This window comes from Ovis canadensis, chromosome 14, assembly GCF_042477335.2.
Source record: "Ovis canadensis isolate MfBH-ARS-UI-01 breed Bighorn chromosome 14, ARS-UI_OviCan_v2, whole genome shotgun sequence".
Taxonomy (NCBI): Eukaryota; Metazoa; Chordata; class Mammalia; order Artiodactyla; family Bovidae; genus Ovis; species Ovis canadensis.
The window spans coordinates 66,725,238-66,746,043 of NC_091258.1; the positions used below are offsets into that span (position 1 = coordinate 66,725,238).

Here is a 20,806-nt window from a genome sequence, read left to right on the forward strand (position 1 = left end):
AGAACTGGGGAATCTGTGGAGACAGAAAGTAGATAATGGTCGTCGGGGCTGCAGGGAGGGTGAACGGGCTCCCCTAAGACTGTCACACTTCTACTGCTTAATGAGTTCAGGGTTTCCTTTTGGGGTGATGAAAATATTCTGGGTCTAGATAGAGGTGGTGGTTGCCCCAAACTGTGACTGCTGCTGCTGCTAAGTCGCTTCAGTCGTGTCCGACTCTTAGCGACCCCATGGACTGCAGCCCACCAGGCTCCTCTGTCCATGGGATTTTCCAGGCAAGAGTACTGGAGTGAGTTGCCATTGCCTTCTCCGAACTGATTACTAAATGCCAATGAACTTGACACTTTAAAATGGTTAATTTTATGTCATGTGAATTTCAATGCTATTTTTAAAAATTGTAGTAAAAAAAGTCTGGATCATGGACCTTTTCAGGGGGAGGTGGTACTATAGAGATTCTCCTTTATACTTTTCCCTATATTAGCAAATCCACAAGGGACTTCTTTGGCAGTCCAGTGGTTAAGACTCTGCCCTTCCAATGCAGAGGGCACGGGTTCCCTCCCTGGTCAGGGGAATAAGATCCCATATGCCTCGGGGTGAAGCCCCTCACCCCCTAAAAAAAGCCACGGAGCCAAATGTCCTTCCTCATTGGCTGCAGACGCCACATCATCTCTGGCTGCCGAGTAAATGAGCCACGCTGCGGATCTTGGAAGAAAGCTTTTGTTATCTTCTTTCGATGTGTATTTGAGTCTCTTTTTCATCAATGTGTTTTCAGTTGGAAAGTTTTTAAGCTTCCCAAGGGTCAGTTTTTAAAATTCCAGCCTGGGCTCTTCTATTCTTGCAAAACTGGAAAAGCAAAAGGGTTTGCAGAGAGTACAAGTCTGGTCACGCTCAAGTAAAGTAAAGCCGTGGGGCCCCCACCTCAGTGGGAACATTGGTCAATGTGTAGCTAATGTCAGCGATTAAGGCCCACTCTCACGCTCCAGGCTTGTTCTGGGTATTTCCCCTGTGACTTTCACACTTGATAAGAAATGGGAGTACTTACAGAACGTTCAAGGGCAAATCTCTGAAGCAAAACTTTCCCTCCCACTCTTTTTCCATGATTCCCTACGCCCTTAACTGAAGCATTTCCTATGAGGGCAGGCTGGCTGTTTTTAAAACCATCAACATGTAGAAATAGGGAGGGAAACATCCAAAGTAAACACGCAGAAAACAGAGAGATAGGTCAGTCGTGCAAGAGGCCTGGCTGCAGGACTATTTATCTGATGAATATTAAACTGTGTGATGAGCCTGCGATAATAACAATAGTTCAGTACAGAACGAAGAAACAGAGCGACCAAAATCTGCAAAGAGGGCAGTATAGGTGGAGTCTCAAACTGGCCTGGGAAAGAGGAATTATGCAGAAAGTGGTCTTGGGACAATAGGTAACTGGGGAAAAACCAGCTCACTCCTGATACCAAAATAAATTCCAGACGGATCAAATGTAGAAAATAAAATTGCAAAAGTTGCAGAGGAAAAGTTGGGTGGATCATTGATAATCTTGAAGGGGAGGAAGTTTTCTTTTTTTTAAAATTGTTTTCTTTTAATCTTTTAAATGAAGTACAGTTGACTTACAATGTTGTGTTAATTTCTGCTGTACAGTAAAGCCATTCAGATGTATATATTCTTTTTTAGTGTTCTTTTCCATCATGGTTTATCATAGGATACTGAATATAGTTCTCTGTGCTATACAGTAGGACCTTGTTGTTTATCCAGCCCATAAATAATAGCTTCCATTTTCGAACCCCAACCTCCCACTCCATTCCTCCCCTAGGCCCCTCTTCCTTGGCAATAACAAGTCTGAGTCTGTTCCACAGACAGGTTAATTTGTCATATTTTAGATTCCACAGATAAGTGATATGATATGGTATCTGTCTTTCTCTTCCCAACTTATTTCACTTAGTATGAGCATCTCTAGTTCCATCCATGTTGCTGCAGATGGCATTATTTCATCCTTTTTTATGGATAAGTCATGTTCCATTATGTATATCTTCTTGATCCAATCATCTGTCAATGGACATTTAGGTGGCTTCTGTGTCTTGGCTATCGGAAATAGTGCCTCTGTGAACACTGGGGGGCATATATCTTTTAAAATTAGAGTTTTCTCCAGATATATGCCCAGTAGTGGGATTGCTGGGTCTTATGGTAATTGTATTTTTAGTTTTCTGAGGAACCTCCATACTGCTCTCCACAATGGCTGCACCAGTTTACATTCCCACGAACCATGCAGGAGGGTTCCCTTTTATCCACATCATCTGGAGGGGAGGAAGATTGTCAAAGCTGAGTGGACTTGCAAAGTGCAAAGATCTTACTTAAATGTAGGCAACCCTGAGACCCAGCAAAGGGCTCCAGTCTCCTATAACCCAAAACCATCAAAGAAAGCCTGCTTCTTCACCACTGTGACTAACAGAAAAGTTAAAAGTTTTTACCTGAGGGGAAAAAAAGTAACATTAAGTCAAAAGGTAGCGACAAATTGGGGACAAATAGGGATTCTGTGCCTCCCTTTTCGTGTTTATTAAATGATTAAGAGAAAGAAGAACAGTTGAGAAAAATAGGTAAGAACCTCAAATTGGAAGTTTATTGAAAAACAAGCGTCCACAGTAAACGGATAAAAAGAGGCTCAACATCACACTTAAAGAAAGAGTGTGTGCTCGATCAGTCGGGTTGGACTCTTTGTGACCCCATGGACTGTAGCCCGCCAGGCTCGTCTGTCCAGGAGGATCTCGTCCTCCTGAGAAACCTCCGGGTTTCTCAGGCAAGAATACTGGAGTGGGCTGCCATTCCTTCCTCTAGGGGACCTTCCCGACCCAGGGGTGGAACCTGCGCCTCTTGAGTCTCCTGCGGTAGCAGGTGGATTGCTTACCACTGTGCCACCTGGGAAGCCCAGCTAAAGAAACAGTCATGAGATAAGAATGGACTGAGATAAGGATGACCTGAGAGATCAGTGGAGTAGAGCCGAGAGTCTAGAAAACAACTGGGACATTCCTTTGTCCACTGATCTGACTGACAAACGTTCAAAAGTTGCGTAATAGCCAGTGCTGGCCAGGGTGTGATGAAACAGTGTCACTCACTATTACTGGGAGTGTGAACTGGTTTAAAGGCCATTTGGCAACAGCTGTCAAATGTTCAAAATGACTTTTGTTTGGGGTCCTAGGGAACCTGCTGCTAGCAGTTTTCTCCTGCAACGTAGTTGAAATGTATCCCATGGTAACTCCTTCAGGGGGCTTCCCTGGTGGCTCAGACAGTAAAGAATCCACCTATAATGCAGGAGACCTTTTTTCAATCCCTGGGTCAGGAAGATCCCCTGGAGGAGGGCATGGAAACCCACTCCAGTATTCTTGCCTGGGGAATCCCATGGACAGAGGAGCCTGGCGGACTACAGTCCAAGGGGTCACAAAGAGTTGGACAAAACTGAGCGACTAACATTTTCACTTCCTACAAACTTTCTAGCATCACACTGGGTCATTTTCTCACAGAGTTTCACCTGCCCTGAAACAGCCCGGAACTGAGGCTGGTTCATGCAGGTGAGGAAACTGCAGTGGGTATTAAGGAAGACCTGGTGGAAAGAAGGTTCCAGAACCTGTGTATGAAGCCACAACGGGGTGTAGACAACTGTGAGTTCCACCAGGGTCACACATTTGCCTACTGGAAAAGTCCTCATCTTCATGTAGTAGACAATGGCGCTGACCTCGAACACACTGAATCCATCACCCCCTCAAAGGGTGGAACCCTGTGGGCAGGAAGTTTATGGAGAAATTTGGGGGTGTGGTTGGTTTGAGCAAAATGGAAGTGGGGTGGTTCGGCGAGCACACAGAACTGAGCCCCACTGTACTGAGCAATCAGTTTTTTTAGAATACAGTAAGTTCCCTATATACAAACCTTCAGGTTGCAAACTTTCAAAGATGCGTGTCCCAACGTGTGTCCCGTCAATGTCAGATGTGCGTGAAATTGCGTCTCGCCCTCCATCTCCTATTGCTGATGACCCTTCAGCTCTACCATCTCCCACCTCCCCGCCCTCCTCCCGTCAGTAACTTTTCTTGCTTGTTCACTCAAAGCTAGCACCTGTATGCCAGCTGCTGTACTCTACTATTGTGCTTTTCAAGGTACTGTGCTGTGAGGTTAAAACTGTTTTCTTTATTTTTGTGCTTTTTCAATGCCTCATATGTGCAAAAGTATTATAAACCTATTACAGTATAGTACTATATAGTAGATTGTGTTAGTTGGGTACCTGGACTATCTTTGTTGGACATACGAACTCCATCTCAGAATGGAAGTTGTTCATATGTAGGGGACTTACGGAGAAGGCAATGGCACCCCACTCTAATATTCTTGCCTGGAAAATCCCATGGATGGAGGAGCCTGGTGGGCTGCAGTCCATGGGGTTGTGAAGAGTTGGACACAACTCAGTGATTTCACTTTCATGCATTGGAGAAGGAAATGGCAACCCACTCCAGTGTTTTTGCCTGAAGAATCCCGGGGAAGGGGGAGCCTGGTGGGCTGCCGTCTATGGGGTTGCCCAGAGTCGGACACGACTGAAGCAACTTAGCAGCAGCAGCAGTAGGGGAATTACTGTATGTGTCCAGAGTCCCGGCTGTCATAGTGATTCCTCAGAGAAAGGCAACACTGTACTTAAAAAAAAAAAGTGAAATTACCCCCAAATCACATTTACAGATATTGCTAAGTTAACCAGATTTTTCGGCTGTCATTGGCAGCATTCCTACCATTTTATGGACAAATATTTGCACTTCTTATAAAGCCTCTTTGTCTTGGAAGGTGTATCCCTGTGGATGCTAGTTAGTTTTTAAACACTTTTGGTCTGGGCAGGTCCGTGCCTGCAAAACTCCACCAACTATTTCCACAAAGCGCATGCCTTGTCACGCTCAACTCTGTGACAAGTAAACCTCAGGCACAGCCGTCCTGGAGGAGGTTCCAATCTCTAAGTAATAATTCTATAAGAGCCAGTGAATGTGTAACCACTGACTCGTGATCGTATGCTGTGGGGGACATAAGCTGGGTGCCTACCCGTGACTTTGACATTCAGGCTAAGCATTGTGAACAGCTGAGATTCTTATTGACTCTAAAATGAAAGTGCCCCACTGTTCACCTCCTGAAAATTGACATATGCTTGCTAGATAAAGTGTCGAAAATTGTTACCATACGAGAGTAACAAATAAGTTTTGAAGAAGCAAAATGCATGGTGGAGGCAAGATTAAGCCCTATCAGATAATAAAATGCGTCATCAATGGGTAACCGTCCTAACCACTTGGGGCCCACAAGTACCAGATTTTCAGTTTTGAAGGAGGCAGTGTCGCAATTCAGCAGGCAAGATAAGAATCACGTGTCCAAACCTTTCTTTGGAGACTGAAGGGATAAAAGCTAGATTTCTGTGTTCCTTTCACTGAAATCCAGATGGATCCAAAATTGAAAGGCAAACCACGAAGTAATCAAGCACTCCACACACACACAAAAATGGTGAATCAAAGCATGCACTTAAAAGAAAACAAAACCAAACAAAACATGTACTTAGAAGTTGGCGGAATCTTTTTCTAAGCAGAAAAACAGAGCTCAGAAACTATGAGGGGCAAACTTGATACATTTGAATTTTAAAGCTTGGAAAAGATCAAAGAATCAAAAAGTCTAAAAAGCTGACTGACAGACTGAATGGGTAGATTGGAAATCATTCCATTGATGTGTTTTTTCTTCCTTCTTCCATTTCCAAAACTTATTCATTGCTGTATTTTTTTTTTTTAACATTTTCATGGTTGTTAAATGAGCTGGTCTCAACTTGCTTTTCAACAATCTCCCAGCTCTGGTAACAATTTTCTTTGTTGTTGTTGTTAACAATTTTTAAACAGCTGTCAGTTCTAATCTCTGTTATACAGATCCAGAAGGATTCAAAGTGGTGTGGTGGGGGAATTTTTTTTTTTTAATTTCTGATCAAATTGTGAAACTCTTGTCATTTCTAGTACTGGTAACGCAGATCCAGAAGGAGTCAAAATGGTGCAGTGGGGTGAGCTTTTTCTTTTTTAGTTTCTAAGCAGAATTGTGAAACTCGTCATTTCTTACCACAAACGAGAAACTCACAAGCGAGATACTCGGAACTTGCCAACCTGAAGCCATCTAGAATAGAAAACCACTGTGCTCAAACTTGTTACCCAGGCATTTGTTACCAAGTTCTTAGGTCACAAGGCTGAATAAATCCTTAGCAGATGCTCTTGTCGGTTTTTGGAGCCTGAGGAATGTGAGAGGTGGCAGCTGCTGGATTAAACAATCTCACAGGCACGGGTGTGCCGGTACTGGGCTGTTCCGATATGGCTGAAAGTGTTTTATTCAGTGACAGATTTACAAGAGCAATCAGAGATGCAGAAAAAGGAAGGGGGGGTGGGAAAGAAAAGAGAATCACTGTGGCTGCTGCCAATAATATGGTCTTGGCTTCCAACACATTTTATTTTTAGGCTGTGGTGGTTTGGTTTTATTTAATAAGGAACCATATAAAGAAGAAAATGAGAAATGACCCATTAACCCACTGCTGAAATAGCCCCTGTGGACATTTAAAAATAAGGTAAGCACAGTGTTAGACATTCAAGCAGTGCAAAATTGAAAATAGAAAGCACCCACCCCATCACCCTTCTCCTCTGCCTCCGCTGAAGCCAAAGACCATAGCATGTTCTCATTTTTCCTTCAAAAAGAGAAGGGATGTTTATGAATATCCCAGCACATCTCTCTCTCTACGTGTGTGCCTTCTGTACTGGTGTGTATGTACATGTGTCTATGTCCATACGTCATATGTACATGTGTGTAAGTGTATGTATATTTCGGTGTGTGTGTGTGTATAGATGCATATGTATTTATGAGTGTTCGTATGCACATGGTTGGATATGTACACGTGTATATGTGTGCACATGTGTGTCCAACTGTATGCATTTATGTTGGTGTGATACATGTGTGTGTTTGTGTATACGTGTGTGTGGTAACAGGAGAAGTAGCCAGACAACCATCTTCGTGTACGCTCATATATCACACAGGATCTGTTAAGAAACATTAGCAGTTCCACTCTCCAGATGGACGCAGGATCCATCTACTTTTTTTTTTTCACATTTACTTATTTGTTTGTTTATTTAGGCTGTGTTGAGTCTTTGTGACTCCAAGGCTCGAGAGCACACAGGCTCAGCAGTCGCAGCACGTGGGCTCTCTAGCTGCGGCACACGGGCTTAGTTGTCCTGGGGCTTTCCAGTGGCGCTAGTGGTAAAGAACCCGCCTGCCAATGTAAGAGACATTAACATCCCTGCATCGGGAAGATCCCCTGGAGGAGGGCATGGCAACCCACTCCAGTATTCTTGCCTGGAGAATGCCGTGGACAGAGGAGCCTGGCGGGCTACCGTCCATGGGGTCACATAGAGCTGGACACGACTGAAGCGATTTAGTGCACATGCAGATGTAGAATCTTAGTTCCCCTACCAGGAAATGAACTCAAGTCCCATGCATTGGAAGGTGACTTCTTAACCACTGGACCATCAGGGAAGTCCCTTTAACTTTTTGTTATTATAATTAGAGTAATACTGAGAGTACCAGTAGTTTCATTGCATGAATGCCTGCTCATTCGCTCAATCATGTCCTACTTTTTGTGACTTTATGGACTGTAGCCCACCAGGCTCCTCTATCCATGGGATTTCCCAGGCAAGAATACTGGAGTGGGTTGCCATTTCTTTCTCCCTAGGGGATCTTCCCAACCCAGGGATGGAACCCAAGTCTCCCGAATTGTCAGGCAGATTCTTTACTGCTGAGCCACCCGGGAATTAAATGGACATTAGTCCACTGCAAATAACAGAACCACAGTTCAAACTGGCTTACATAAAAGAAAATTTTCTTACAAAGGGACCTTTCAGTTTCCCTGATAGCTCAGTTGGTAAAGAATGCACCTGAAATGCAGGTGACCCTGATTCAATTCCTGAATTGGGAAGATCTACTGGAGAAGGGATGGGCTACCCACTCCAGTATTCTTGGGCTTCCCTTGTGGCTCAGCTGGTAAAGAATCCACCTGCAACTCGGGAGACCGGGGTTAGGAAGATCGCCCTGGAGAAGGGAAAGGCTACCCACTCCAGTATTCTGGCCTAGAGAATTGCATGGACTGTATAGTCCATGGGGTCACAAAGAGTTGGACACGACTGAGTGACTTTCACTACAAAGGGATTCTTTTGGCTAACAGAATTCAAGGATAGTCTGACTTCAGGCATGGCAGAGTCCAGGCACTGAGCGATGGTCTCTGTCTCTAGAGTGTTTTGGGCGTTGGCTGTGTTCACAGCACAGTTGCAGCAACTCTGGGCTTCTGTCCTCCCAGATTCATCCAGAGGCAAGAGGAAAGAGAGACCCCTCTCTGAATCACTCTAGGAAAACCCCCAGGTTGAGCTGTGCGTGACTCAGTGGGTTGTGTGCTGACCCTGGGACCAGATAAAGAGTTCATGCTGTTGGAATAGCGGGGAGGAGATGGAGAGAGGCACGATTTCCTGAGCAACATGAAGGCAGTGGTTCTAAACGGGATGCTAGCTAGACCAACATCCCATTTCACCGCATCACCATCGTTACTATATTACCTGTAATTGTGTTTTCTATTATTGTTTTAGGATTGTGCAGCGTGACGCAGATTCCTAGCAGTTCTGCAAAACCAATTCCTTCTTTTGCTGTGCACACCTCTGGAAGACACTTTCCTAGCCTCCTTTGCATTTAAGTGTGACCACATGACTGAGTTCTAAGCCACAGGACATGAATGGAAGGGAAGTTAAACCTCCTGCCCATGATTTTCTAAATCTGTTCCTCTTTCAAGCCAGCTGGGACAGAGATGACCCCCAGAACCTCAGAAGCCAAATGGTGAACATGGGGGAGCCAGAAGGTGGAAGGAACTCGGGTTCTTGGAGTTCCTTGAGAACACCTTGAGGAAAATCATCTGCAATGAAGAACAACCGTGGATTTACATGAGCAAGGATGAATTCCTAACATTGTTTGAGTCATTAGACATTTGGGGGTTTGTTTGTCTGTTACAGCAGCTAATGTTGCCCTGGCTGACTGATACAACTGGAGAAATGAAGTTTATGGTTTCCCCGGGTGAAGCCTACCTGATAGAAAGATGCATATTCCTTTCCCAGCTCTGGACCTACAAGTCACAGGTAGATTCTGGTGTAAAGTTCAGAGAGTCTCTTTCCAGGGAAGACTGATAGCAAACATCTTCCCCTGTGTATTGACTGCACCGGGTTAAGAGGCTGTATTTATTAGGCTATTTTGCTTTCAGTCTAGAAGCTTAGGATTCTGGTTTTTAATTTTAATTGGATGGTAATTGCTTTGCAGCATTGTGTTGGTTTCTGCCATAACGAAGTGAATCAGCCGTGAGCATCGTATTTTCCCTCTTTCTTAAATCCCCTCCCACCCCAGGCTTCTGTTTTTAAAAAGCTGAATTGGCTGCTGGAAATACAATGTGGGCAGAGCAGGGTGGCTTTATCGTCTGTCTGCTGGCACTTTGAGGATGACTGGGCATGTACGTGGTTCTGTCTCTGACTCTTCCTGCGTGTCTCTGCCTGTTGGCTTTATCTTTTGAATCTGAGACCAATTTTTGTTTTTCAGGAGAAGCTCCTGGCACATTCTAAGTCCACATTCCCCACATTCTCTCTCTCTCTTTTTTTCTTTTTCCCAAAGAAGAACTGAGGCTGTCTCTCTCTGGTCTTAAGGTCTGAGAGCCCACCCCCTCCTGTACTTCTGTCCTAGCACCTCCAACAACTGTCTGGGTAATGCTGAGTTTCAGCCCACGGCTCTCTGGGCCAGTTTCTCTTCCGTAAAAAATGTGTGTGATGGCAAATACTAGGAAATGATGATATCAATAAACAGGTACTTATTTTTCTCACATAACACAAAATCTGGAAGAAGGTAGTTTCAGGCATTGCTCCAGTGACATCTGATGTCCCAGGTTCTTGGTCTTTCTGCCTCATAATCCCTCAGAGTGTTGACTTTCACGGTCAGGACTGTTGCCTCATGACCACAGGATGGCTGCCACAACTCTGACCATCACATCTACAGTCAAGGTAGGAAGAGTCTTGTTATCGGGGACACAAAGGTTTACCAGAAGCTTCCCAGCTGACTTCTGCTTTCATCTCTTTGGCCAGAATGGTGTCACATGACTGTGAGTAGAAGTCAAGAATGCTGGAAAAATGAGTCCCTGACTTTCAGCCTCCAAACCAGAAGTGGGTAGTGAAGAAGGGGGCAGGGAACAATTGTTGGGTTGCCATAGTAACCACTGGAGTCCAGTGTCATGACTGTGATGAATAAGGGAGTGTGAGAGAAGGAAACAGGAGGTCCTGTGAGGGGTAAGGAAGATTCCGCTCTCTGGGGACTAGGATTCACAGCCTGGGGGACAATCCATGGTAAACTGTGACTCTGAAATCTTCTGTGACAAGGGAGAAATAACAGCAACAACAATAATATTGCAACAGTAATAATTAGAGTCTAACATATGTGCAGGCACCTGCTCTACAAACACAGCCTCGTTTATTGCTCCAACAAACCCTATTATTATTCCTACGATTGTAGCTTGACTGGGATCACAGATTTACTGTTACTCCTCGCGGTGTGTTCCCCACTCAGCAGTCAGAGGTAATCTTTAAAACTGAAGTCAGATTGTGTCTCTCTCTGTCTCACTCCCAATAAAAGCCAGAATCCTTGGGGCTTCCCTGGTGGTCCAGTGGTTAAGACTCTGCACTTCCAACGCACGGGACGCAGGTTTGATCCCTGGTTGGGGAACTAAGATCCCATGTGCTACGGCCAAAAGATTTTTTAAAAGCCAGAGACCTTGCCTTGGACCCAAAGCCTCCACCTGCCGTCTCTCTGGCCCTATTTCCTCCTACTTCTCACTGCCAGCCACACTAGCCTTTTTGCTTTTTTCTCTTGAAAACTCCAGGCATGCTCCTGCCCCAGGGCCTTTGCACTTGCTAAAACCTTCTGCCAAGATTCTTTCCTGATTTCCACAAGACTTGCTCTCTCACCTCTTTCGGGTCTCTACTGAAATGTCCCTTCCTCTACAAAGTTTCCCTGACCCAGTGCCCCAGCTCTATCAGGCCCCCTTCTTGATTTGTTAGCTAACCGGCACTTACCACCATCTTATCGGCCATAGAGTTTATTCATTTCTTTTGTTTTTCCTCCTCCAAAATGGAGATGGTCCCTGATGGTCCAGTGGCTAAGAGTCCACGCTCCCAATGCAGGGGGACCAGGGGTCACAACTAAAAACCCTGCAACAAAGATCCTGTGTGTCAAAACTAAGACCCAATGCGCTGAATAAACATATAAAGGCTTCCCTGGTGGCTCAGATGGTAAAGAACCCACCTGCAGTGCAGGGGACCTGGGTTTGATCCCTGGGTCAGGAAGATCCCCTGGAAAAGGGAATGGCTACCCACTCCTGTATTCTTGCCTGGAGAATCCCATGGACAGAGGAGCCTGGTGGGCTATGGTCCATATGGTCGCCAAGAGTTCGACACAACTGAAGCACCTTAGCACACAGAACACACACATATACATACACACACACACACATATATATATTTATGGGACAGATTGAAGGCAAGAGGAAAGGGAAGGAGGTGGCAGAGAATGAGATGGTTAGGCAGCATCACCGATTCAATGGACATGAATTTGAGCAAACTCCAGGAGTCAGCAGAGGACAGAGGAGCCTGGCATCCTATAGTCTGCGGGGTAGCAAAGAGTCAGACACCGAGCAGCGACTGAACAACAACACCACCACAACAATAAATCACCACAAACTCAGCAGCTTAAAACAGCACACATTCGTTGTCTTAAGCCCTGGAGGTGAGCAGTCTGTGCAGGTCAGCAGGGCTGTGTTCCTTATGGAGCTCCGGGCAGCAATCACTTTCCTGCCTTTTCTAGCGTACAGGGGCCGCCTGCACTTCTTGGCCCAGGGCCCTTTCTTGCATCACTTGGAACTTGGCTTCCCTCCTTCTCTGACTCTGACCCTCCTGCCTCGCTCTTTTCTTTACAAGGAATCTTCTCGATTCTGTTGGGTATCCACCTGGATAATCTAGGTTCCTCTCTCCATCTCAAGATCCTTAACTTGGTCACATCTGTGAAGTCCTTTGCCACAGGAAGTGACACGCTTGCAGGATCAGCATAGCAATTGGCGTTGGGGGACATTATTGAGCCCTCCACAGAGCCTCAGGTTACATCCAGAAACTTGGATGTAACTCGCAGCACTGACATTCAAACTCCCATCTGGCTGACTCCAGAGTCCCGGGCCTGTTTTAGTCGCCAGAACCGTGGGCGGGGACCTGCCACAGCCCCACCCCTGCTCCTGTCCCCACTGTCCCCCAACCCCCCCCCCCACCCAGTCCCGGGGGTTCAAAGCAAAGCTTCCAAATTCTGGGCCCTGCGTTCCCTCCGTTCCCTCCATCCCCACAGCGCCCCACCCCCAGCCAGTGGGCTACCGCTCCTGGAGTGGAACTTGTTTCCTTTGGACCTTGGCCTGTGAACACCCTTCCAGGCCTTTCCCTCGCCCTCAGCCTGGGGACGTGCTCGTTCAGAGCTCAGCTCCAACAGCACCAGGTGGGCGGGTTGGACGGACCAATGGGCCAGACGGCGCCAGATTCCAGAGCGCACAGAGGATTTGCAGATGGGCTGGGGCCTGGGGAAGGGCCCCCTCCCGACCCTGCTGCTTGTCCAAATGCCACGGCCTGCCACGAGGCAGGGAGAACTCCCACAGCCAGCCTCCTCGATTTCACAGAAAGCCCGGGACCACAAACCTCAGACGCCTAACCCTCCTGTTTTTCTAGAAAATTTTCCTCTCCAAGACTGTGGCTGTGATTCTCCGCTGTCCTCGAACCTCCAAGTGCCCCCACCGAGCTCGAATTCCCAACTGCTGAGCGAGCATCTTCCTTTGTTAAGAACAGAGGCGAGACAGGCAGAGGTATCATGGGGTAGGGTTTGAGTCGGATTCTGCAGCTCAACTGCCCGACTCCAGGAAAACCTGCCTCTTACCAGCTGTGTGACCCTGAGGAAGGCACTTCCCCTCTCTGGGCCTCAGTGTTCTCATCTGCAAGATGGGGATGAAATTAGAACCATATCTTTCTCTGAGGATTTTTTTCTGCAAATAAAATGAGTCATATTTGCAAATTGCTTAGGACAGGGTCTGGTGTGTTAGCACTATATAAATTTTTGTTTAAAAATAAAATAAAATTAAAATTTGCTTCTTTAGATTCTCAGCCTGAAATTCGCCTTTGCCAACATTTACTTGTCTTTCTCTTCTGTTCTTGGAGGAAAAGGCCACACTTCCACCAAAAGCCAGTCCCTTCTCTGCAGTGGGGTCCTGGAAGGTTCCCTCTCACGCTAACCTGTTTAACAATCTCTCTTGCATCAATCATTTCTTGTTTTTTCAGACTACCTTCCTGACCCCCACCTCCAGCTACCACCTCTCCTTTTCTTTAAAAAAAATTGGGGGCAGGCTTGGAGACATGTGAGATCTTAGCTGCCTGACCAAGAATCAGACCTGCTCCCCTCGAAGCATAAGTGCAGTGTCTTAACCACTGGACGGCCAGGGAAGTCCTTCCCCTGTTTTAAACACCTTTAAAGAACCACCATCCTTGGGTTTGGAAAAACACACCTGTCACTCACTCTTCCAACCCTCTGTATCTGATTCTTGTCCCCAATTCTCAAACGGGGTGACTTTTACCAAAGTGCAGGGCTTCCGTTGTGTAAAGTCAACAAAACAGCTGCTTTTCTGCCCTTATCTGGCCATCCTCCCCTTGTCTGAAATCCTCTCCACTCTGTGCTGGTTAAATTCTTACTTAGAAATAATTTCAAGCTTACAGTTGAGATGCAAACCGGGACTAAGAACTGCATCCCTGTAATTTTCTGCCATGTATAAATCATCATTCCCTCTCTCTCTCTTTCTCCGCAGCCCTCCCTTTTTCTTCCTGTTAGGAGATGTGTCCCACCCCTCAAAATGATATATTAAAGTCTTGAAGTCATAATCCCCAGTCGCTCAGAATGTGAACTTATTTGGAAAGAGTGGTTGCAGACAGAATCAGTTGAGTGGAAGTTTTGCTGGAGTAGAACGGACTCCGAATCCCATGTGACTGGTGTCCTGTAAGAAGACAGTCACGTGAATCAAGCCTGAGGCACATGTGACAGAGCGAGAAATGGGAGTTGTGCGGCTGTAAGCCAAAGAAGGCATGGCACCCACTCCAGTACGCCTGCCTGGAGAGTCCCATGGGTGGAGGAGCCGGGAAGGCTGCAGTCCATGGGGTCGCTGAGGGTCGGGCACGACTGAGCGACTCCACTTTCACTTTTCACTTTCATGCATTGGAGAAGGAAATGGCAACCCGCTCCAGTGTTCTTGCCTGGAGAATCCCAGGTGGGCTGCCGTCTCCGGAGTCGCACAGAGTCGGACACGACTGAAGCGACTTAGCAGCAGTAGCAGCAGCAGCAAGCCAAAGAAAGCCAAGGCTTGTCAGCAAACCGCCGGAAGCAGACTTCCCTGGTGGTCTAGTGGTTAAGAGTCTGCCTTCCAATGCAAGGGCTGCGGGCTCAGTCCTTGGTTGGGGAACTAAGATCCACTTGCCGGCAGCATGCTTGTTAAGTCACTTCAGTCATGTCTGACTCTTTGGACTGTAGCCCGCCAAGCTCCTCTGTCCGTGGGGTTCTCCAGGCAAGAATCCTGGAGGGGGTTGCCATGCTCTCCTCCAGGGGATCTTCCCGATCCAGAATTTGAACTGGCGTCACCGCAACTAGAGAACCCCTGGAGTGCCCCAGCTCGAGAAATCCTATGCGCCTTGACGAAGGCCCAGTGCAGCCTAAATAAATAATAAAATAAAAGTATGTAAATTAAAAAAATCACCAAAAGCTGGGAAGAGGCAAGGAGGCAAGAATGACTTCCCCTAGAAGCTGCAGAAGCATGGCCTTATTGATTTCAGACGTTCGGCCTCAGAAAAGTGAATGAGTATATTTTTATTGTTTTAAGCTATCCTGATTGTGGCATTTGATACGGCAGCCCTAGGAAACTGACACACTCCATCCCCCATCCTCTTCTCTCTCTCTTTTCTTTCAGAACCTTTTGAGAATAAGTTGCATACGTCATGCTTCTTTACCTCTCAGTCTGTCAGTGTTCCTTCTCTAAAAATAAGAGGGACTTTTTCTCACAGAACCATGGGAGTTATCAAAAATCAAGAAATTCAGGACTTCCCTGGTGCTCCAGTGGTAGATATTTCACACTCCCAGTGCTGGGGCTACAAGTCTGATCCTTGGTCCAGGAGCTAAGAGCTCACATGCCACCCGGCAAAGACTAAAAATAAAAATAAATGAAATAAAAGAGAGTAAGACCTAAATTAAAAACTATTTTTTTGACCAGACCAGAACCACCGAGCTCTAACCAGATTCTCTTCGTCATGGTTGAGATCCGGGCGCTTCCAAGATGCCAGCTTACTACTCTTCCTTTGAAGTGATAAGGGCCTGCTTACAACGGCTGAAGCAAGAGGCTGGACTGAGACTTTGTGAGAAAGTTTTTGACTCTCAGAATGATAAACCCAGCAAGTGGTGGACTTGCTTTGTGAAGGGACAATTCATGAACAAGAGTCTTTCAGGACCTGGACAATAGAGGCAGCCTTGGGCAGCCACTGTCTCCACAGCTGTGGGCAGCATTTGCAGCAAGATGTATGCAGTTCTTTGCCTTTATTTCCTAAAGTTTTATACAGAGGAGAGAAGAGTGTGTGTCTTTATTTGAAGAGCTCTTTATCAAGAATTTGGGGTGGGATGGGTGGGGAAGAATGAGTTGTTGACTGGTGATTTGAAATGTCTGCAGTATTAAGCTGATACTTAACAATGATAAAGAAAAAAAAAAAACCTTTTTAAACATTCAGGAAGTTCAACATTAGCACCACACGCTTATCCAATCCAAAGTCCATATTCAGCGTCGTCAATCGTCCTAGTCATACCCTCTCCAGCAACTGTGTTTTCCCAGCCTGGGATGTCATGCGAGGCCGGAAGTTGCACCGAGTCGTCTTTCTCACCTCCTTCACCCTGGAGCCCCTTCCCATCTTTCCTGGATGTTTGTGACCTTGACGCTTTGAAGAGGGCAGGCCTCTTTTGTGTAATGACTTTGCATGTGGGTTTGTCTGGTGTCTCCCGGTGATCAGATGCATTTGGGGCAGGAATTCCCCAGAAGTGATTCCCTGGACATGTCCTCCTTGGTCTGTCATTGCAAGGGCACCTGATTTCAGTATATTCTACCCCTGGGGATGTTTGCTTTGATTACTGGATTACAGTCGCATCTGCTAGGTTGCTCTGGCATGGATCGTTTTCTCTTTGTAACTCTTCCCTTGGCTTTAAACACACACACCTTGCTTTGTTATGTAAGCAGTACATCTTGAGGATTTTAGTACATTGATTCCTAGAGAGGGAATCTTGCCACACCAGCAAAGAGAACTCTCTCCTGCTTTTCTTTTACATGTGTGTGTCTCCCATTATATGGATGTACCATGATTTGCTAAACAGTCTATAGATGGATGGTGGGGGGGGGTGGTTTAGTCTTTAAGTCAACTCTTGCGACTCCAAGAACTGTAGCCCGCCAGGCTTCTCTGTCCCTGGAATTCTCCAGGCAAGAATACGGGAGTGGGTTGCCCTGCGCGTCTCCAGGGTCTCTTCCCAACCCAGGGATCGAACGTGGGTCTTCTGCATTGCAAACAGAATTTTTTTACCGACTAAGCCACCAGGGAAGCCCCTATAAACGGATATTTGGGCCAGTTCCAGTCTTTTGCTATTCCTTTCTTTGTTCTTCAAATATATACTCTTGGGGTTCTCCCTTCTGGCACGATCCTTAATCCTTTCTCTCATTTTCTCCTCTTCTGCCTGACATATCCACCATTTTCTCTCCTTTCTCCACACTCTCTCTCTAGATGATCTCACCCTGCTTCTCAGCTTAAAATTCCTCCCATGTGCCAATGACTTCTAAATTTACATCCCCGCCCCATCTCTTCCCTGCAGTCCAGGCTTGTATGTCTAACTCTGTTTGGATGTCTGCTAGGCATATCAAATTTAAGAACCACCCCCCCAAACAGAATTCCTGACCTCATAGCTCATTTCTCCCTAGAGTTTCCCCATCGTAGTGAATAGACCCACCAATATTCTAAACATTTGAGCCAAAGAGAGAGTCATTTAAATTTTTTTTAACTGAGGTACAATTCATGTAATATAAAATTAACCACTTTAAGCAGGAATAAAGTGTGGAAGTGTTAGTAGCTCAGTCATGTCCGACTCTTTGCAACCCCATGGACTGTAGTCCGCCAGGCTCCTCTGTCCATGGGATTCTCCAGGCAAGAATAGTGGAGTGGATTGCCATTTCCTTCTCCAGGGGATCTTCCCGACCCAAGGATCGAACCTGGGTCCCCTGCGTTGCAGGCGAATATTTTATCATCTGAGCCACCAGAGAAGCCCTTTCACTTTCACTGTTAAGCATGTATGACTTTTATTTATTTTTAAAATACTTTCATTTATTTATTTATTTTTGGCTGTGCTGAGTCTTCGTTGCTGCAAGGACTTTTCTCTAGTCACAGCAAGCAGGGAGTGTTCTCCATGTGGTGTGTGGGTTTCTCATTGCAGCTGCTCCTCTTGTTGCAGAGCAGGGGCGCTGGGGCTCCGTAGTTGCGGTTCTGGGCTCCAGAACACAGGCCTAGTGGTTGCGGTGCATGGACTTAGTTGCCTTGAAGCATGTGGGATCCACCCGGACCAGGGATCAAACCTGCTTCTCCTGCACTGGCAGGAGGACTCGTCACCACTGAGCTACTAGGGAAGCCTTAAAAGTGACCATCTTAAAGTGCACATGAGTGGCGTTTAGCACCATCACAACATTGTGCAAACATCACCTCTATCTAGTCCGAGAATTGTCATCACCCCCAAAGGAAATCTGATACTGATTAGGCAGTCACTCCTCATTCCCCCCTCCCTCAATCCCTGGCACCTGCTAGTCAATTTTATATCTCTACAGCTTTACTTATTTTGGAGAATTTTTTTTTTTTTTTTACTGCATGGCATGCAGGATCTTCTCTGACCAAGGACTGAACCCATGACCCCACATTGGGAGCACAGAGTCTTAACCACGGGACCCAGGGAAGTCCTGGAGACTTTATATAAGTGGAATCATATACATGTGGTGTTTTGTGTCTGGCTTCTTTGACTTAGCATACTGTCTTCAAGGCTTATCAATGTTAAAGCATGTATCACAATTCCACTCCTTCCTTTGGCTGAATAATATTCCATTTTATGGCTATACCATACACAACATTGTAAATAAACGTATTTGAATTTTTTTTAAAGTGGTTAAAAAAAATTAAATGACAGATGCCGGGCTTAGAATGTTGTCTGGCATGCAGCATACCCTATGTAAGTTACAGTGATGACACCTTTTAAAAGCAATACTGTTGCTGTGGTTATTATATGTGTCCTTCAAGATCCCGTCCAGTGTCACCTCCTCCAGGAAGCCTTCCTGGGTGAGTCCAGATAGGATCCGTTGCTCAAATTTCCCCAGAATATTTTATTTAGTTTTTTCTTTAAACCTCAGCAAAACATGTCCCAATTATTATACTCTGTATTCTACACCCCACACCAAGTATCAGAATATTATATTCGTGATAATTATAGTGTTTCTCTCCCTGGCTGTAAACAGGCTGGCCTGGCCAGACATAACCACTGGATTAAACTCCTAAAAGCAGAGCTTGTTTCATTCACTCAAGTATGCCCAACACGTCGCCTGGAGCCAGGAACAGGGAGACTTCTCAGGCAATATTGGTGGATCCAATAACCAAACTATTTGGTCCCCTCCCTCTCAACTTGGAATGTGCATAAACCCAGGGATATGCAATGGTGCCTCAAGGATTCATAAATTCATGGCAAAAAAAGTTTTTGCAAGGAGTTTGTTAGAAATATCTTTATTACAAGTCTCTTTTTCCCTCAGTTTTATTGAAAAACAATTGATATACATCACTGTAAAAGTTTTGGACTTCCCTTGTGGCAAGGGATTCTTTCCCTGAGATTCTTTCCCTCAGATGGCAAAGAATCTGCCTGCAATTGGGAGACCTGGGTTTGATCCCCTGGTCGGGAAGAACCCCTGGAGGAGGGCATGGCAACCCACTCCAGTATTCTTACCTGGAGAATTCCATGGACAGAGGAGCCTGGTAGACTACAGTCCATGGGGTTGCAAAGAGTCAGATACGACTAAGTGACTAACACACATTGAATAAGTTTAAGGTGTACAGCATATAAGTTTGACTTACTGTATTGTGAAATGATTACCATAGTAATTTCAGCCAATATCCACCTCTTCTCAATAAAAAGAAAAGAAGGAAAAGAAAAAAAAAATTCTCTCCTTGTGTTGAGAACTCTTAGAATTCTTCTTTTTTAAAAAATTATTTATTTGGGAATAGCTGGAAACTGACGGCGTGCTGCGGCTGAACATGGCTTTCTCGGTCGGATCGGTGGGTTGCCTGTTGGGCCCCGTCAGTAGGTCAGCGGGGCTGCTGGGTGGCAGGTGGCTCCAGGGTCCCCGGGCCTGGCTGGGGCTCCCCGACACCCGAAGACTCCCCGCCATGCAGCAGACCAGGGGCAGGACGCGCGGGAACGAGTATCAGCCAAGCAACATCAAACGCAAGAATAAGCATGGTTGGATCCGGCGCTTGAGCACGCCAAACGGCGTCCAGGTCATTCTTCGCCGCATGCACAAGGGTCGAAAATCGTTGAGCCATTGAGCGCGACGTGGCGGCTGGATCTCCCCGTTAAAGCATTTCCCTCGCTTAGCCTGCGGCCGTTTTTGTGGAGAGCTGAGAAGCAAAGAGTCGGACACGACTGAGCGACTGAATTGAACTGGGGAGCAGGGACTACTGGGACAGACATGAATCCTCCTGTAGATTTCTGGAAGAGGGAATGGGAAGTCAGACCTTGCCAGAGTGCCTTTTTACACTCTTGAATTAGGAAGACTTTGGAGCAATAGTCCACAGATGGTACAGTGAACACTTTTGTAGCCCAGTACATAGCTGTATTCACAACTTGTCCTGCGTTCTCCTGTGAGGCAGATCTAAATATTTCAGAAAGCACCTCTCTAAAATAAGGTTCCGTTAATACATATTAACAAAACTTTTCACAGAGTAAAAAAAAAAAGTCAACAATTCCTTTATGTTGTTAAAAGTCTAATAAATGTCCAAATTTTCACTTGTCTTATAAAATGTCATAATTCTCACAAGTTCTAGGAAGGTTTGTGAGCGGTGGGAGGGGTTTGAACCCTCCACCTGCCCCTTAGGGATGGGCACTGTGATCTGGAGCAAGACAGCCCTCTGAGGTTCTTTTGGTTCCTGTAAAAAGGGACTTCCCTGGCAGTCCAAATGGTTAAGATTCTCCACTTTCCCAACTGCACGGGGGCAGGTTCAATCCTGTATGCTGTGTGGTGCGGCCAAAAATAAAGTAGATTCGTCCTTAAAAAAAAAAAAATTATTTATTTATTTGGCTGCATTGAGTCTTATTTGGGGCCGGCAGGATCTTCATTGCAAATGAGAGATCTTCACTGTGACGTGCAGGATCTTTTTAGTTAAACACACTTGCTCCTGGACTTCCTGGTGGCCCAGTGGTTAAGATTCTCTGTTACCGTGGCACACAGCATAGGTTCAATCCCCAGTCTGGGAAGATCTCACATGCCACTGTGGCCCAGGAAGGTGGGGGGACATATTTTTGTTCTTCTTGATTCATGTTT

At 46.0% G+C, this 20,806-nt stretch overlaps 1 protein-coding gene across 1 annotated transcript; it reads left to right on the forward strand.

The window, feature by feature from the left end:
• Window positions 1–19,489: 19,489 nt before the first annotated feature.
• LOC138418222 (large ribosomal subunit protein bL34m) lies at window positions 19,490–20,547 on the forward strand. The gene has a single exon (XM_069549277.1). It carries the CDS (start codon window positions 19,521–19,523, stop codon window positions 19,809–19,811), a length of 291 nt encoding a protein of 96 aa, XP_069405378.1. The 5' UTR covers window positions 19,490–19,520; the 3' UTR covers window positions 19,812–20,547.
• Window positions 20,548–20,806: the final 259 nt, after the last annotated feature.